Raw genomic sequence first — 14676 nt, 5'->3', positions numbered from 1 at the left:
AAAAAATCTGTTTAAACAGCTCATCAAAGAAACCATCCGTTATTTTAGGTTGAAAGCACAATGTTTTGTCTGTTTCATGCAGATCAGATGGAATCTCACGCAGACCATGGTACAAATTTTTTTGTTCTTTTTCCAGGTAAAGACAGAGTTCCGTTGGCTTCAACAGGCCTTGTATACAACACTCAATCGCTTGCCTGTCTCCCAGTTCGTATATTTTAAGGATAATCAGACGGTTTCTGTAATGTTTCCTACGACCCTGGAACAAGGACATATATACACTAGAATATCGATAGCCGGCATTGCATTGATGACACGCACTTAAAGGGACATCCATTTGAGTAAATTTCCTACGAAGCAACTTAATTTCCAGCATCTTTCTTTGTTCTTATTCTGGGAATATTTAATGTTGGAAGGTCAATGAAACAGGTAGCGAGCGAGCCTATTGGTGCAGTCATAAACAATCTAGAAGAAGTTGGGAGATTAGATTTGTACATTTTGGACAAAGTCTCTAAGAGGACGGTAGATCAGATGCTCAAAAAGTTCCTTCCTTTTGCTGTTTTTTGTCTACAGCATATGTCATTTCTTGACCTCTCCGAACTGCCCAAAAGTGCAAACGCCCTTTTCTCAAGTCTTGATAGATTCTTGACCTTTGAACACTGAATTTTTTTGCCCGAGATCAAAAGATGCCTTATGCTCTAATCTTTCTTGTTGAATTTTCGCTTCTGAACATCCAAGAATTCAACAAATCTTTGGCTTTCATAACTCCTAGTTTTATTTCCCTTCTTTTACTTTCATTAGAAAGCCATATTTGAACTACTCTTTCTACTCTCTCTTGCTCCCTAAAATCTGTGATGGAAGGACTTGATGAGGATGATTTTCTAAGCCTAAACCTTACCATCACCACAAATTACAGGTGTGAAAGGAAGAAGAAGAGGAAGAGAAGAGGAACAAATAATTACATGGGCACGAGTGAAGAAAGCGAAAGTGAAAGCAGCCGAGAGGGTAAGATATTTGATCTCCTACAAATGAGAGAGCAAATGCTGAAGATGGATCACAAGGAAAAAAATATACCTGATCGAGCAGATGGAGGTCTTCATTTCATTCATTTGCTTCTCCTATCTGCAACTTCAGTAAACGAAAACAACATCAGTGCAGCCGTGGAGAGCCTCTGTGAATTATACCAGAATGTGTACCTGACAGGCGATTCGGTCCAGAGGGTTGCTGCTTATTTTGCTGATGGACTTGTGGCGAGGCTCCTCACGCAAAAGTCACCCTTCTACGACATGATCATGAAGACTCCTACGCCGGATGAGCAGTTCTTGGCATTCACACAACTCTACAAGGTGTCACCGCTGTATCAGTTTGCTCATTTCACTGCAAATCAAGCAATTCTTGAAGCATTTCAGAAAGAGGAGAACACCAACAACAGCGCTTTGCATGTAATTGATTTCAACATTTCTTATGGTTTCCAGTGGCCTTCTCTAATGCAATCTCTCTCAGAAAATGCCACTGCTACAAATCGGACTTGGTTAAAGATCACAGGGTTTGGCAGGAGCTCGGAGGAACTTAAAGAAACTGAATCTAGACTTGTGAGCTTTGCAAAAGGCTTTCGCAATCTAGTCTTCGAGTTTCAGGGATTGGTGATGGGATCTGAGCTAGTAATTCCAAAGAAAAAGAAGAATGAAACAATTGCTGTCAATTTAGTATTCCATCTAAATTCATTACATACTCTTTCCAATATCTCAGACACCTTAAAGTTCGTCTATTCTCTGAGTCCTGCTATCGTAGTTCTGGTAGAGCAAGAAGGCAGCAGAAGCGCCCACAAGTTCTTACCAAGATTCATGGAGTCGCTGCACTATTTCGCAGCTATATTTGATTCACTGGATGATTGCCTCCCACTTGACAGCACTGAGAGGTTATGCATTGAGAAGAATCATCTGGGAAAAGAAATAAACAGTGTGGTAAATTATGACACAGACAACAACAAGAGCCTCAGATTTGAGAAGATGGAAACATGGAAAGAGAAAATGGAAAATCATGGTTTTTTGGGGTTAAGACAAAGTTCCAAATCAATTATGCAGGCAAAATTGCTGCTGAAAATCAGAAGCCATTGCTCTGCGGTAGGATTAGGCGAAAACAGTGGGTTTCAAATTTCTGAAAGAGATGATGGGAAGGCTATTTCTCTAGGCTGGCAAGAAAGGCTTCTGGTAACAGCATCCTCTTGGTGCTCTAATTTACTATGATAGCCATTCTTTACCAAATTCTTTTGTTCTTTTTGTGCCTCTCTCTGAATTCCTCTATTCTTTCCCTAACAGTACGAGAAATCCTTAGTAAGTAGCCATGCTCGGATGCAAAGTCAACACTATTACAACCATTGCATCCTAGCAATAGAAAAACCACACAATCATCTGTCCTACAATGTATTATTAGCTATGAATTAACTTTTGTCAGCATGTCTAATATATCAATAACATCATCAAATTCACATACTATGTAGCTACATGATTAACTACCCGTCTATCTTTCTATCTATCTATCCGTACATATAACTACATACAAGTAAGTCAAATAGTTGTTTCACAGTAAGCAAAGCATATTAGCGTCCAACATGGTCTCCTCCATGATCGATAACTAAATGTTTCCAATAACATTCAAATAATAGAAGAATAGAAGGGAAGTTAAACTCCAAAACTTATCAGCATGATACTGAGGTAACAATTTTCATATGTAACTTTGCTTGCTAGCGGCCAACATGGTCTCGAGAACAGATAACTTCTTGTTTCCAATAACATTCCAATACTAGAAGAAATTAAAAAGGAAAATAAACTAAAAAACTTATCAGCATGATACAAAACAATTTCCATATGTAAGAGGCTTATGAACCACACTGAGTTTACTTTTGTGAAGTAAACTTACATACATTAAGCGGATCAATTTGGAGGCTTTCCCTTTGATAATCTTTCCATCTTTTTCTTGAGGAAAAAACCAAGTGCAGACCCAAGTACAGGCCAGGTTGATATGATGGCTATATAAGCAAGCAGCCACAGTGATCTGTTACTTTGACGAGAAAGCTGGTATAGGCACCTTTCAACAATGCTCAATCCTCCCTTTGGACCAGCACTTTCAGATGTTCTCTGAGTATTGGTTGCAGAATCAGATTTCCTTCCACTGGTGAAAATATTGTTTTCTGAAACTAATTGCTTTTCCTGGTCTTGATCTTTATTTTCTTTAGATGTCTCATTGATGGTATCATCAGTTCGCTCATTGCCCATGGCGGCCACCATCCCATCAGCGACATTAAGATATGGACCTTGATCAATTGAAGATTGGGTGTGTGCAGAATTAGGCTTTAGATGATCAACCTGCAACAATAGAAGAATATCATCCATGGATCTAAATGTAGATAATTAATATAAACCAGGGAAATCCCTGAATCAGTTGGATGATCGGGAATCCAAGAGAAAATAAATATGTAGGAACTTTTACAGACCTTCTTTTGTTTATGCATGAAAGAACTTGTAAGTAACACTTCAAGAAATTCATTAACTGCTCTCACCCACCTGCAGAAGAAAGCAAAGTTTCAATTTAAAGAATGCTATGTTCTTCCAATCTGAGATGGAAAATCAAATTGGTAAGAAGAAACAAAGTACCATAGGCGAGATGCAGTTATGCCTTCAAAGGATGCCAGATGTCCACCATGTAATGTTGTAGCTAGGACTATATTTTTATTTTCTCTGCAATCAGGATACTGATCATTATAAGAGATGAATTCTGCTGACACGATCAGAGTTAATACTTCTAGGGAGATAATATAGGCAAACCCACCGGCATTCATCCCAGGGAATGGCTTCTTTAGTGCAGAGGGGATCATCCAATGCACTTACACAGAGAAGAGGTACTGAAACTTGTCCAACATAAGGTGCACTGCTACAACGCCTATAGTATGTATCCACCGTCTAAAAAAAAGGGATATGTCCAGGTATGTTTAGTGATGGTTTTATACTCATGGTTAGGGGAGTGAAGAAAGAAAAGTACCTCATAGTTCCCAACAAGACATGTTGCATGTGTATCAAAATCTCTAATTGAGCGAGACTGTAAAGCAAGACAAAAGGTTAAGCTACCAAAAAGCAATCATATGCAATGCATTACTAACTCATGAAATGTAAAACAGTCACGGCTGCAACCAACACACATTTATCCTTCAATAACAAAATAACCAAGCACCCATAATCAGGGTTCAGCAAGCAAGAGTGGTTTCAGGGCACCATATCTTTTATTTTACCATTTTTAGTAGTATGATATAACAATCAGAAAATCACTAATATTGTATAGCATAATAGATTATTCAGTTGCAGATGGAGGATGACTGCATAATCAGGAGCTTGGGTACCAATAAATATTGTACAAAACAATTTAATACTGCAAAGGGGTTTTAGATGAACTGCACGACACAAAAAAGAATGGAACTTTATAGAATGTGACCAGAGAGATTTAGGGTTCAACGCTAGCCTCCCTTGAATCAACGAATTAAAATTTCCAAATTCCATAAAAACCTAATTTGCAATTTCAATCTTGAAAAGCAAGCAAATTGAACAAGATGAACCAAGAGTTCTAGCAGAAACAATGTAATGAAACCACAGCAGACCAACCTTTTTAATACCCTCCCAGTTTGCAAGGCGAGAATAACGAGTTTTGTGTCTGCATTACCAAATTAAGTATGATCCAGTAAGTGTTAAGTGCACTTCATACATGACCCACCATAAGAATGAAGAATGTGCTAATGGCTTAATGCCATGGAAGCCATCTACAAAACAAAGAAATTCAACATACAGTTGTGCGTAACCTTGAAGACCAATTGTAAGAGCTCTGTCATAAAACTTCTGGACAAGCCTCCGACATATAAACCTGGAACCAATCTAGTAGCATAATAGAAATTAATTGAAAACATTAGATTTCTGAAAGATAAATCTCTAGACATGAGAATACTTTGGAGAAAAAATTTACAGTAGATAGATAGATTTATATATATTTACATAAACTGACCAAGAGATCCCAAGGACAAAAGACTGCAGCAGCACCAGCGACAGGAACATTTTCCCCATTCTCTCCGAGGTATTTCACCTGAAACCAACAAGTTTCAAATTGTACCACATATCAAAAATGTCATTTCCTAATACAGAACAGAGCAAGGAGATGGAACTGTACCAAAATATTTGCACCAATACTTGTCCCTATGACAAACAAAGGGGCAGAAAAATACTCTTGGTGTAGGTAGTCAATGACTTCACGTACATCTTCTGTCCACCCAGCATTATAGAAGCAATCGGTCTACATATATATATATATATACATATATATATACATCACAGTTCAAACCAAACTGACGATAACGAAATGGTCACTCAAATCAAATCTTCAATAGGAAATATGGATTTTTGGACAAGTTGATAACCAAATCAATATGAACCACAGAAACCTCAACAAAGTAAGACGAACTAGTATTCGATGAAAAAAAAAAGGTAAGACGAACTACTATCCCGATCAAAAACAAAAGTAAGACGAACTAGTATCCCATCAAAAAAACAAGGTAAGACGAACTAGTATCCGATAAAAAAAAAAGTATGACGAACTAGTAGATGTCAAGAGAGAGGTGAGATTTGCAGTAAAAACTGTCCTAATAAACACGCATGTATAATGTCAATAAATGCACAAAGTCATCAGTACTCACAGTGACTGAGACACCACCCAATCCTCGGTGATTGCTGACCACCACATTCCATCCATTTTTCGCTGTATTGAAGACAAGATGTTTCATATACTGTAGCGAAACACAAAAAAGTTAATGAAAAACTATAGAAGCAAACAAAAACCCCATTGTCAACTACACAAAATAAGATGCCAAGATCTGTCTCCTCTTTCCAATTCTCACTTTCTATCTACATCAGCTAACTAATGCTTAGAACACGAACTATTTTCGCATTAAAATAGTAAACACCTACAATACAAACAAGTTTAGCAAATCACAACAAGGTTGCAACATAATTTCTTACTGGAGAAGCCGAATCACTTGTTAGTCCAGGAATCACAACCACAATAGGAGTTGTGTCATCCTTAGCAATTGTGTGATTTTGAACACCAGCACCAGACACTGCACATAAAAGGAAAGGAAAGAATGACAGAGCACAAATGAACAGTTCAATGGAAACAAACCATCAATAACATTAGAAGATCAACTAATGATCCCTGAAAGTTCACATATCAGTGGAAATAGTGTTGTCTATTGTGTAATAGATACATACCCGCAGCTAGGGATCTTGACTGCCCAAGCCCAAAGAAAGAATGTGAATCAGGAAACATATGACCATTCCACAAGAATAGTAAATAATGATTGGAAGAACACTAACATCAACAATGATCATTTTCCTAAAAGAGGTTTTACATAGAAAAATGCAGCATGAAATCTGCTTGATTTGGGGAAACTAAAACAACAATACAGATATCTCTACACCATCAATCAACACTAAGTAGTCCATAAAATCTAAAAAGAACTTAGCATGAGCATCTGATATAGTTAGGTAACAAAGCATAGAAAACATTGAATGTGCCATGGAAGACATATATATAAAGCAAAGTAGCAAAGCACTTAATATTTGGATATTCAGTAAATCTATTCAACATCCCTGAACGTATACAACCACTAATAAAATGTATGCACTTCTAAAAGCATTTCAGATTGCATATTGATACAAATGTTTTACCATCAGAGTGCAACAGCCAGTCCAGAGCAAAAGTCCCACCATCAGATGCATGAAACATCTGTCTGAGGACCATATAGATATATCAGAGGGACATATACTGATTTCTGACAACTAAAGGAAAAAATAAGGAGTAGAAATCTAAAACAATATAACAATGTTTAGCCATGTTAAGCTATCAAGTGCAATAACTTTTGTTTCTGGGGGCTGTGAAGAAGAAATCTTCGTCGGTGTCACGCCATAATCGTAAAGTCATATACTTCTATATTCAAGCTCTTCACAAAGAAGAAACTCACCTTCTGTAGGTAAAAGCTGGAGGCCTCCCAAAGAAGTTTATGAAAGAAGTTTGGAAATGTGGACTTGAAAGCCAGGGTGTTGCCAAGTACCTATATAGTCCAATTGTTACATACACTTGTACGAACAAAAGTGATGAAGCAGCTTCCATCAACCACTATTATCCATGGCTCCTAAACAAGACGATACACTATGGTCCATGGATACAACTTCAAGAATAATTGTGATCCTTTCATCAATAATGATCAAATACAAATGATTTTTTAATGACTAAACTGCCTTTTAAAATTAGAAATAAACAATCTGTCGGAAAAGTCCTAATGTAGGACTACTATCTGCAAGAATTTAAAAGAATAAGTCATACATTGCAGTAACTTTCAACACGTACATCATCTCAATGATTATTTTACAATGTTATCAAGAACTTTTCACAATTCTAATTCAAGAGAATGTGTATATATTGAAATTGTCACCTTCCATGAAGCGTCTTGCACTTGGATACAACTCCATGATAAATATCCGAGCTCGGATTGTATGTCAAGGATACGGGTCCGCCACGAAATCCCGTCAAAAGATCTTGAAAAAAATGAAGCTCCAAGAAATTGTACAAGAAAACGATGAAAAGTAAAAGCACCCCAACCAAATAATGCCATAAGGGTATTGCAAAGGCGGACTTGATAAGAAATTCGTAAGCAACGGCCGGTTTTTCAAGAATTGCTTCCGAGCAATCCATGGAACAAAAATGAATATCTTGATCGGAAAAAAGACAAAAAAATCTTTCAAAAAGACACGAAATTTGGGTTTGATTTGCAATTGGGGGAGATGAAGTTCACTGCAGATTTTGGTGAGATGGTTAGGAAATTCAACCGCATGGAATCGCATTTAACTTTCGTGTCAAATGTCGTTGTTGCATTATAAATACAGGAGCGGCGGTCGTTAATTGGACGCCAATAGACGCAAGAGGTTTCGGTGCGGTTATTTCCGTACTATAGTATCCAGTTTGAACTAAAGTCGTTTTTCCTTTTCCTTTTCCTTTTTCTTTAATTATATATATATATATATATGTATATTTTAATTAAACATCAGCAGCAGATGAGGTAGGTATCTAGGAAAAGATTACATCATTACAGCCAACTCCTGAGTCCCGAGCATATCCCGAGTCCCTAGCATACATGCGTGATAATTCTCACCAGACTTGTTTACAAAATGGTGATAATCTACAAAAAGCCGGGTGTAGCAGCAGCATCTGCTGTCATTTTGGTTGGCTCTGAGACAGCTGGAGGGGCGTGAAGATTGGGCAATTTCAGAGCCGCAATTCCTCCAATAACAGCGGCAATGCCTCCCAACACAAACCCTGGTAGGTTTGAGTTGCTAAACAGTTCGTCCAGTGGTCCACTAATCACTGTCACTCCAACCTGTTCCAATGGACAAACCCAATCATATAATATCAAATTGTCTGAACAAGCTAAAGACAATCCGACGTACCTGCGGAACTACAATCGCAAGATTCAAAAGCCCTAAAGTCAAACCTTCAAGAATTGAATCCCAAGAGTGTCAGCAAAGAACATTCTTTATATATGTTGTTGGAAATAACCATACTACTGCTTGCTTTCATCAGCTTCATCACTTACCTTGGCCTGTCCCTGTGTCTCTCGAGTATATACAAGCTAGTGCAAACGGGATGCTGCAAAGTATCTGCCATCAAAACGATACATACACATACATGACTTCTCAATAAGTATAACCACTCAGACACACATGGATCGGATGATAATATTGACATATTGAAATCAAGTAAAATGACCGCTTGTGGGACACCGAAAGTAGCCATGAGAAGGAAACACAACACTGTGACGTCCATCGGAGGCCGATCAGGTAAAGTCCCGCCAGCAGCTATTCTCACATTGTAGGCCATTTTACTTAGGACTATTGTCAATCCCATACATAATGCGAGAATGAAGTTTCCGGCGCACCAAAGACGCTGCAAAGTGCCAAGAATCAGCGCCAACGGCTCCAGCAAGAGCGACGCAGCCCCCATCACGAGCACGGAAAACATCAGCCCCAGCGAGCCAGCGTGTACCCCTCTGTCGTATACTGCTACCTGCTGCGCTGTTCCGGAAGGCTCCCCTCCGAACACCTCCTTTCCCATCCAATCCGTGCTGTACAGCATGAAGGGAAAGATTCCTATCCAACTAAGGGCTGTGATTGTGTACAGAGTCCTGACTGCATTGGAAGTGCCTCTAGCGGCTATTACAATCTGCATCAACACTGATGGTGGTTTCCCTATGGAATTGAGGCTGTCTTGATGGCAAAAATCCGGATACGACGCCTCCAATGGCACCTCCTTTATGCATAAAGCAACCACTGTCACTGTGAATGCTGTAAAGATGCCGCTCATAAGAATGCATACTTTCAAATTGGCACACATATGATTGCAAGACGGCGTCACTGCGCCGGGCATAAGATGAAGCTGCTCAAGGGATCCAACGGCGTATCCGGCCGTATTTCCCACAGCCATGAAGAATGCATAAAGGGCATTCCCTATTGTCATCATTTCTCCACTGTCCTCTGATAAATCAGCCAACAGGGCTCTACATGGACCCTGTATCATATTATTGGAGATGTCTAACAACCAAAAACCAAACACAAACAGCTCCACTGTCTTGGGCTTGAAGCCATCTGCAGGGTCACCCAGGGAAGTTCCTATATCAGAACAAAAGCCAATGATGGAGACTGAAACAAGGTTCAAGAGAGTGCCGGCCACAAGATAAGGACGTCGCATGCCGTAAGATGAGGTGCAGCGATCGCTGTGGTGCCCGACAAGGGGCTGGACGATCAATCCGGTGATGGGGCCACAGAGCCATATGAGGGATACGGCCTTATGGCTGAGGCCTAAGAGCTGTGTCATGGGAGTCAAATGTGTTAGTTGCACGGCCCATACAAACTGCACACCTGCTGCAATGGCTGCTACCAGGGTCAACTTCCTTATGATGTTTCGACCCTGAAGCTGAAGCTGTGCCTGCATTTCGGGCTGCGGCTGCAGCAGCTGCTGGGGATGTTTGGCTTCCAGGAAATCCATGGTGCATGTCGTGTCTCCTGCAAACGGACTTGTCCTGATATTGCAATTACCACATAAGGCAAGGTAAGTTAATTCTTGTCATGAATGATAGAAGAAACAGGCATATGTGGCTCTGCCTGAGGCTACGCCGTGCAACAATTGATTGCAGGTGCTTCTTGCAGTATGTGAATATCATCCATCAAGACAGGTCCGTTGCTCCTCCAGTTTTGGTCATCCATTTTGAGGTCAAAAAATATAGCGACCCGATGGATCTCCCCCACAAATCTTGCTAGTCCAACCGATATATTTGGGATTTCCTGCTTGTTATTAATCTTAATTATGCTTTCATGGCAAAAAGACCACTAATTTTCCACTTTGATTTTGATATAATATATTATATTAAATCGGTTCGTGTACAAAAAATTTGAATCCTGCCTGGAAATGAATCTGTTGGTTTTGGAGGTCACCAACCATAAAACTGCGCACAACAAATAAATTGTACCGGGAAGTTTACGCCATTTCCCGACATCATACAATTAAAATACAAATTGACCATATATAGTTCGTGCACAAGGCAGGCGTAACAACAATACATCCCACGCAAAAATAATGCATGTTCAATTTCAAGTACGAGAAGAAAAATCATTTTAAATGGTACAAGAAATGCAATGAAGAAGCTAAGCTAGCTAGCTAGCTTTTTTAATGAGCTCCTGCAGGAATAGTGAGCTTAGTAGCTGCAGCACCACCAGGCCGCGGAGATGGAAGCACCACGAGGGCAAGCACACCACTCAAGGCCGAGGCTATGGCTGCCACGACGAACGCCGGCAGGTTTCCTCCGCCGAATAAGTCGTCCCACGGCCCGCCCACCAACGACACCAGAATCTGCACAGCCATGAAAACCCTAATAACTCAAAGGTAACTAATTAAACATGCAGTTGTTGCGAGGTGCCTCCGGTGTGTATCTATAAATTACCTGTGGCGCGACAATGGAAAGATTGAGAACTCCAAGCGACAGACCTGAGAAGACATGTAAATATATAAGGAGATAGAGACAAAATTGAGTAAATATGATCATTACGACCTTTGGTACTTGCAGACGTTAATTACCTTGTCCAGAACCATGACTGCTGGAGTATATCGACGCCATAGCAAAGGGAATGCTGAAAGTTACCTGACAAAACAAACAGACGAAGTCCAATCTTCACGCAAGAAACACTTTCCTACATAATATTATGGATCACACCGATGGATTAAGCAAACTCACCGCGAGAGGAATGCCGAGGACAGCAAAAAGCGACAAGGCCCCCGTCTTTACAGCCAGCGACGGGGGAAGGAGCCTGGAGCGACCGTCGCCGTCCACCGCGTACCGCCGATGATGCTCCGCCAATTTGGTGACTGCTACAGTCATGGCCAGGCAAATCGCAAGTAGAAAATTCACCGCTCCCCACAACCGCTTCACGACGGCTGGCCCCCCGCGGCCAGCGACCTGCACCCCGAGGGAAGCGACGGCGAGCACCACCGAGTTCAGCATGAGCCCCAAGGAGCCGGCACGGACCCCTTGATCGTACAGTGTACCTTGGCCCACCGTCCCTCCGTACACCTCTTTCCCCATCCAATCAGTGTCGAACAACAGGAAGGGGAACCAGCCAATCCAGTTGAGACACGTCACCACCATCAACATCCTCATTGGTTTAGGCATGTCCTTGACCGCACCGAATAACTCCCGGAATAAACGGATCCCGCCCTTCTTCCCCTGGTTCTCCGGCGCCGGGATGTACGGGATTTCGCGCACAAACGTCAGTGCGACGACAGTTACGATCAACAGAAGGGCGATTGAGAGGAAGAAGCAGCTCTTGAGGTTGGCGCAATACACATCGCAAGCCTTCGTTTCGGAGAAGGGGAAGAATTTGTAGAGACGCCTGTACGACCCGGCGGCGTAGCCTAGAATGTTCCCGACCGCCATGAAAAAGGAGAACATGGCATTTGCAGTACTCATTCTTTTGTCATTTCCGGCCGATAAATCAGCAAGCAGCGCCCTACAAGGCCCCTGCAACAACACACCAGAACCGTACGTCTTGTCAAACAAAATCCATAAACCCTAAAACAACGACGATGACTAACCCTAGACCCTAAACTCACCTGCAACATGTTGTTAGCAACGTCGAGAATCCAAAACCCACACACGAAAACTGCAATCGCCCTGGGTTTCGCGTGAGCTCCGAGAGAATCACCAGACGCAATTCCAATATCGGCGGCGAAACCAATAAGGAAAACAGCCACCGCAACGAGAGACGAGCCGGCTGCAATGAAGGGGCGGCGCCGCCCGAAACGGGAGGCGCAAATGTCGCTGTAGTAGCCCACAATCGGCTGGACAATCAAACCCGAGACGGGGCCACATAGCCAGATTAAGGACGCCCACTTGTGGGGTATGCCCAGCAACTGCACGTACGGGGTCAACAGGGATAGCTGTAGGGCCCACCCGAACTGCACCCCCATCGCTATCGCCGCCACCACTATGAACTTAATGATCGGCTCCGGCCGCTGCTGTTGCTCCGGCGAACATTCTCCTCGGTGATTTACCTCCACCTCCATTTCCCTTTCCTATCCTCTCCTCGATATGTTCTTTCACTTCTACTTCCTTTATATAAATGTAAATGCGTCTACTCTGCACTCATGCAGCAATTTGGATGGCTGCTGCATTTATAACGACGCTCGGAGGGAGGATGGGCGGTGGGGGAGTAACTCCTGGGAGCTCCCGGGACTCCAACGCCAAAGGCACCACTGCCATTTGGCCACTCCATCTTCATTAATGGTACTACTGTGTACGCAGGCATTCATGAAGTGATGCAGTCCCGGAGCCACCGAGGAAGAGAGTTAGGTGGAGGCCTTATCCAAATTGGATATAATAAAAAAATACTATAATTAAACCAGTCAATAAATTTCCCCTTATTAATTACACCTATTAACTCACTTCAACAGAATATATTTAATCCACCTCTAACGTGTGTTTGTTTGAAGGATTTTGGTGGATCCAATTTTTTTTTCTAAAAAATATTAAATTAAATATCTATTTTTTATTTTTTATATTATACTAAAAATCAATTTTACATTCAAAATATCACATCAAACCCTATTTATATCACATAATACAACTATTCAAATTCAAAATTTTTACTATTCAAATTCCAACTCAAAATCAAAACCCTCAAACAAACACACCCTTAGTGTTATTCAACTTTATTGGCTTCTTTGGTAAAGTTGTTAGATTTCAAATAGTCTTCAATAAAATAATAAAAAAATGATATATATTCGAAATATTATTTAAAACGACGGACTTCGTTTTGTATACTTGTATTTGTTTGGGGGTTTGAATTTTGAGTTTGAGATTTAAATAGTCAAAATTTTAAATTTGAATAGTTGTATGATGTGATATAAATAGGTGTTGATGCGATGTTTTTTAATGTAAAATTGATTTTTAATATAATATAAAAAATAAAAAATAAATTTTTGATTTGATATTTTTGAAAAAAAATAAATTGAATGAATAGTATAAATCCAATCCAATACCACACGATCAGCGATCTTAAGAAATACCTTAAAAAAATAATACTGCGAGAACAACAATCCTATAATATAACACTCACTTGCATTGCTGCTATTAGGGTGTTTGTTGTAAAAACGTAAGTGCTCGTTGATTCAATTATATCAAATAATGAGGTCAAATTTATAAATTTTGATTTGAAAATTTTTAGTAATAATTTTAATTCAAGTAATTGAATTTAGATTTTTTTGTAAAATTAAATTTATAATAATTTTTAATTTAAATAGGTAATTCAATTTAATCAAAAAATAAATATCACATTAATTAGAAATGTTACATTAATTAACAAAATCACATCATTATAGATTCAAATGTTATCCCAATTTGAGATATATTACATTATGCTCTTGGAAGTATATACTATGCTACACATAAGTTTAATAATAGTATTTTTATTAATCAGAGAAAGTGCGTAACACATTTTAACATTTTTTATTTTTAGCTAAAAATTAATGTTATTATAATAATAGTGTATAATTATTTTTTGAATTAGGACGAATATAATATTATTTATGGTAGTATTTTTTAAAAAAACTGTGATGTATTTGTTTTATAAAATATTTTAAAGAATTTTTTTTTAATATAAAATATAAAAAATTAGATAAATAATATAAAAATAAGGAGTGTTAAATATACTCTCTTCGTTATATATATATATATATATATTTTTATCTACTATTTTTGTTTCTGTCTACACTTCACCTATCTACATAAAATCAAATGGAGCCCCCGCGGTACGGAGGTGGTCAAATGAGCCGGGTGTACAGAGTTCCTTTTGTAGCTGTGGATTAGTACTATTGTTTTTTTAAAAAAATGTGTTAATCGTGTAAAAAAACGTCGTGTTTATAGTATCCGACAAGTTCTTCACATCGCTTTTGTTCTTCCGCCTTCTGCGTCGTTGCTATTTCCGTCGCTGCACCAAAAATCATTCTAAATAACCATACATCCCTCCTCTTCACATTTAATCG

General features: G+C 39.6%; 4 protein-coding genes across 4 annotated transcripts; 1 reads left to right on the top strand and 3 right to left on the bottom strand.

The window, feature by feature from the left end:
- The first annotated feature begins 264 nt into the window (after positions 1-264).
- Positions 265-2243, top strand: LOC127246582 (GRAS family protein RAM1-like). Its single transcript, XM_051268027.1, has 2 exons — positions 265-338; positions 914-2243. Exon 2 carries the CDS (start codon positions 960-962, stop codon positions 2241-2243), a length of 1284 nt encoding a protein of 427 aa, XP_051123984.1. The 5' UTR covers positions 265-338; positions 914-959.
- A 458-nt stretch (positions 2244-2701) lies between these two features.
- On the bottom strand, positions 2702-7949 carry LOC127246426 (embryogenesis-associated protein EMB8). Its single transcript, XM_051267816.1, has 14 exons — positions 7523-7949; positions 7052-7141; positions 6759-6820; positions 6051-6148; positions 5729-5818; positions 5206-5328; positions 5044-5121; positions 4831-4916; positions 4650-4698; positions 4036-4092; positions 3826-3956; positions 3651-3734; positions 3491-3560; positions 2702-3362 (listed from the first exon to the last, which is right to left on the bottom strand). Exons 1-14 carry the CDS (start codon positions 7780-7782, stop codon positions 2931-2933), a joined length of 1710 nt encoding a protein of 569 aa, XP_051123773.1. The 5' UTR covers positions 7783-7949; the 3' UTR covers positions 2702-2930.
- A 317-nt stretch (positions 7950-8266) lies between these two features.
- On the bottom strand, positions 8267-10128 carry LOC127246581 (sucrose transport protein SUC2-like). The gene is made up of 4 exons (XM_051268026.1): positions 8854-10128; positions 8681-8744; positions 8535-8578; positions 8267-8464 (listed from the first exon to the last, which is right to left on the bottom strand). The coding sequence occupies exons 1-4, from the start codon at positions 10126-10128 to the stop codon at positions 8267-8269; spliced, it is 1581 nt and encodes a 526-aa protein (XP_051123983.1).
- Positions 10129-10562: 434 nt separating this feature from the next.
- LOC127246248 (sucrose transport protein SUC2-like) lies at positions 10563-12769 on the bottom strand. Its single transcript, XM_051267504.1, has 5 exons — positions 12247-12769; positions 11372-12154; positions 11215-11278; positions 11081-11124; positions 10563-10989 (listed from the first exon to the last, which is right to left on the bottom strand). The coding sequence occupies exons 1-5, from the start codon at positions 12697-12699 to the stop codon at positions 10807-10809; spliced, it is 1527 nt and encodes a 508-aa protein (XP_051123461.1). The 5' UTR covers positions 12700-12769; the 3' UTR covers positions 10563-10806.
- Positions 12770-14676: the final 1907 nt, after the last annotated feature.

This window comes from Andrographis paniculata, unplaced genomic scaffold (assembly GCF_009805555.1).
Source record: "Andrographis paniculata isolate CXL003 unplaced genomic scaffold, ASM980555v1 Contig30END, whole genome shotgun sequence".
In the NCBI taxonomy this organism is placed as follows: domain Eukaryota; kingdom Viridiplantae; phylum Streptophyta; class Magnoliopsida; order Lamiales; family Acanthaceae; genus Andrographis; species Andrographis paniculata.
This window is presented reverse-complemented; position numbering and strand designations above follow the sequence as displayed.

Bases quoted from the DNA above. Each gene is read 5' to 3' on its own strand.
- LOC127246248 (XM_051267504.1), bottom strand. From the start codon at position 12,699: ATGGAGGTGGAGGTAAATCACCGAGGAGAATGTTCGCCGGAGCAACAG. The intron at 12,155-12,246 runs GTGAGTTTAGGG...GTGTTGTTGCAG, and splicing joins TTGCTAACAACATGTTGCAG to GGGCCTTGTAGGGCGCTGCT. The intron at 11,125-11,214 runs GTAATTAACGTC...ATGTCTTCTCAG, and splicing joins CAGTCATGGTTCTGGACAAG to GTCTGTCGCTTGGAGTTCTC.
- LOC127246581 (XM_051268026.1), bottom strand. From the start codon at position 10,128: ATGGATTTCCTGGAAGCCAAACATCCCCAGCAGCTGCTGCAGCCGCAG. The intron at 8,579-8,680 runs GTAAGTGATGAA...CAATTCTTGAAG, and splicing joins AGACACAGGGACAGGCCAAG to GTTTGACTTTAGGGCTTTTG. The intron at 8,465-8,534 runs GTACGTCGGATT...CCATTGGAACAG, and splicing joins TTGCGATTGTAGTTCCGCAG to GTTGGAGTGACAGTGATTAG.
- LOC127246426 (XM_051267816.1), bottom strand. From the start codon at position 7,782: ATGGATTGCTCGGAAGCAATTCTTGAAAAACCGGCCGTTGCTTACGAA. The intron at 3,561-3,650 runs GTACTTTGTTTC...TTTCTTCTGCAG, and splicing joins ATAACTGCATCTCGCCTATG to GTGGGTGAGAGCAGTTAATG. The intron at 3,363-3,490 runs GTCTGTAAAAGT...CTATTGTTGCAG, and splicing joins TCATGCATAAACAAAAGAAG to GTTGATCATCTAAAGCCTAA.
- LOC127246582 (XM_051268027.1), top strand. From the start codon at position 960: ATGGGCACGAGTGAAGAAAGCGAAAGTGAAAGCAGCCGAGAGGGTAAG.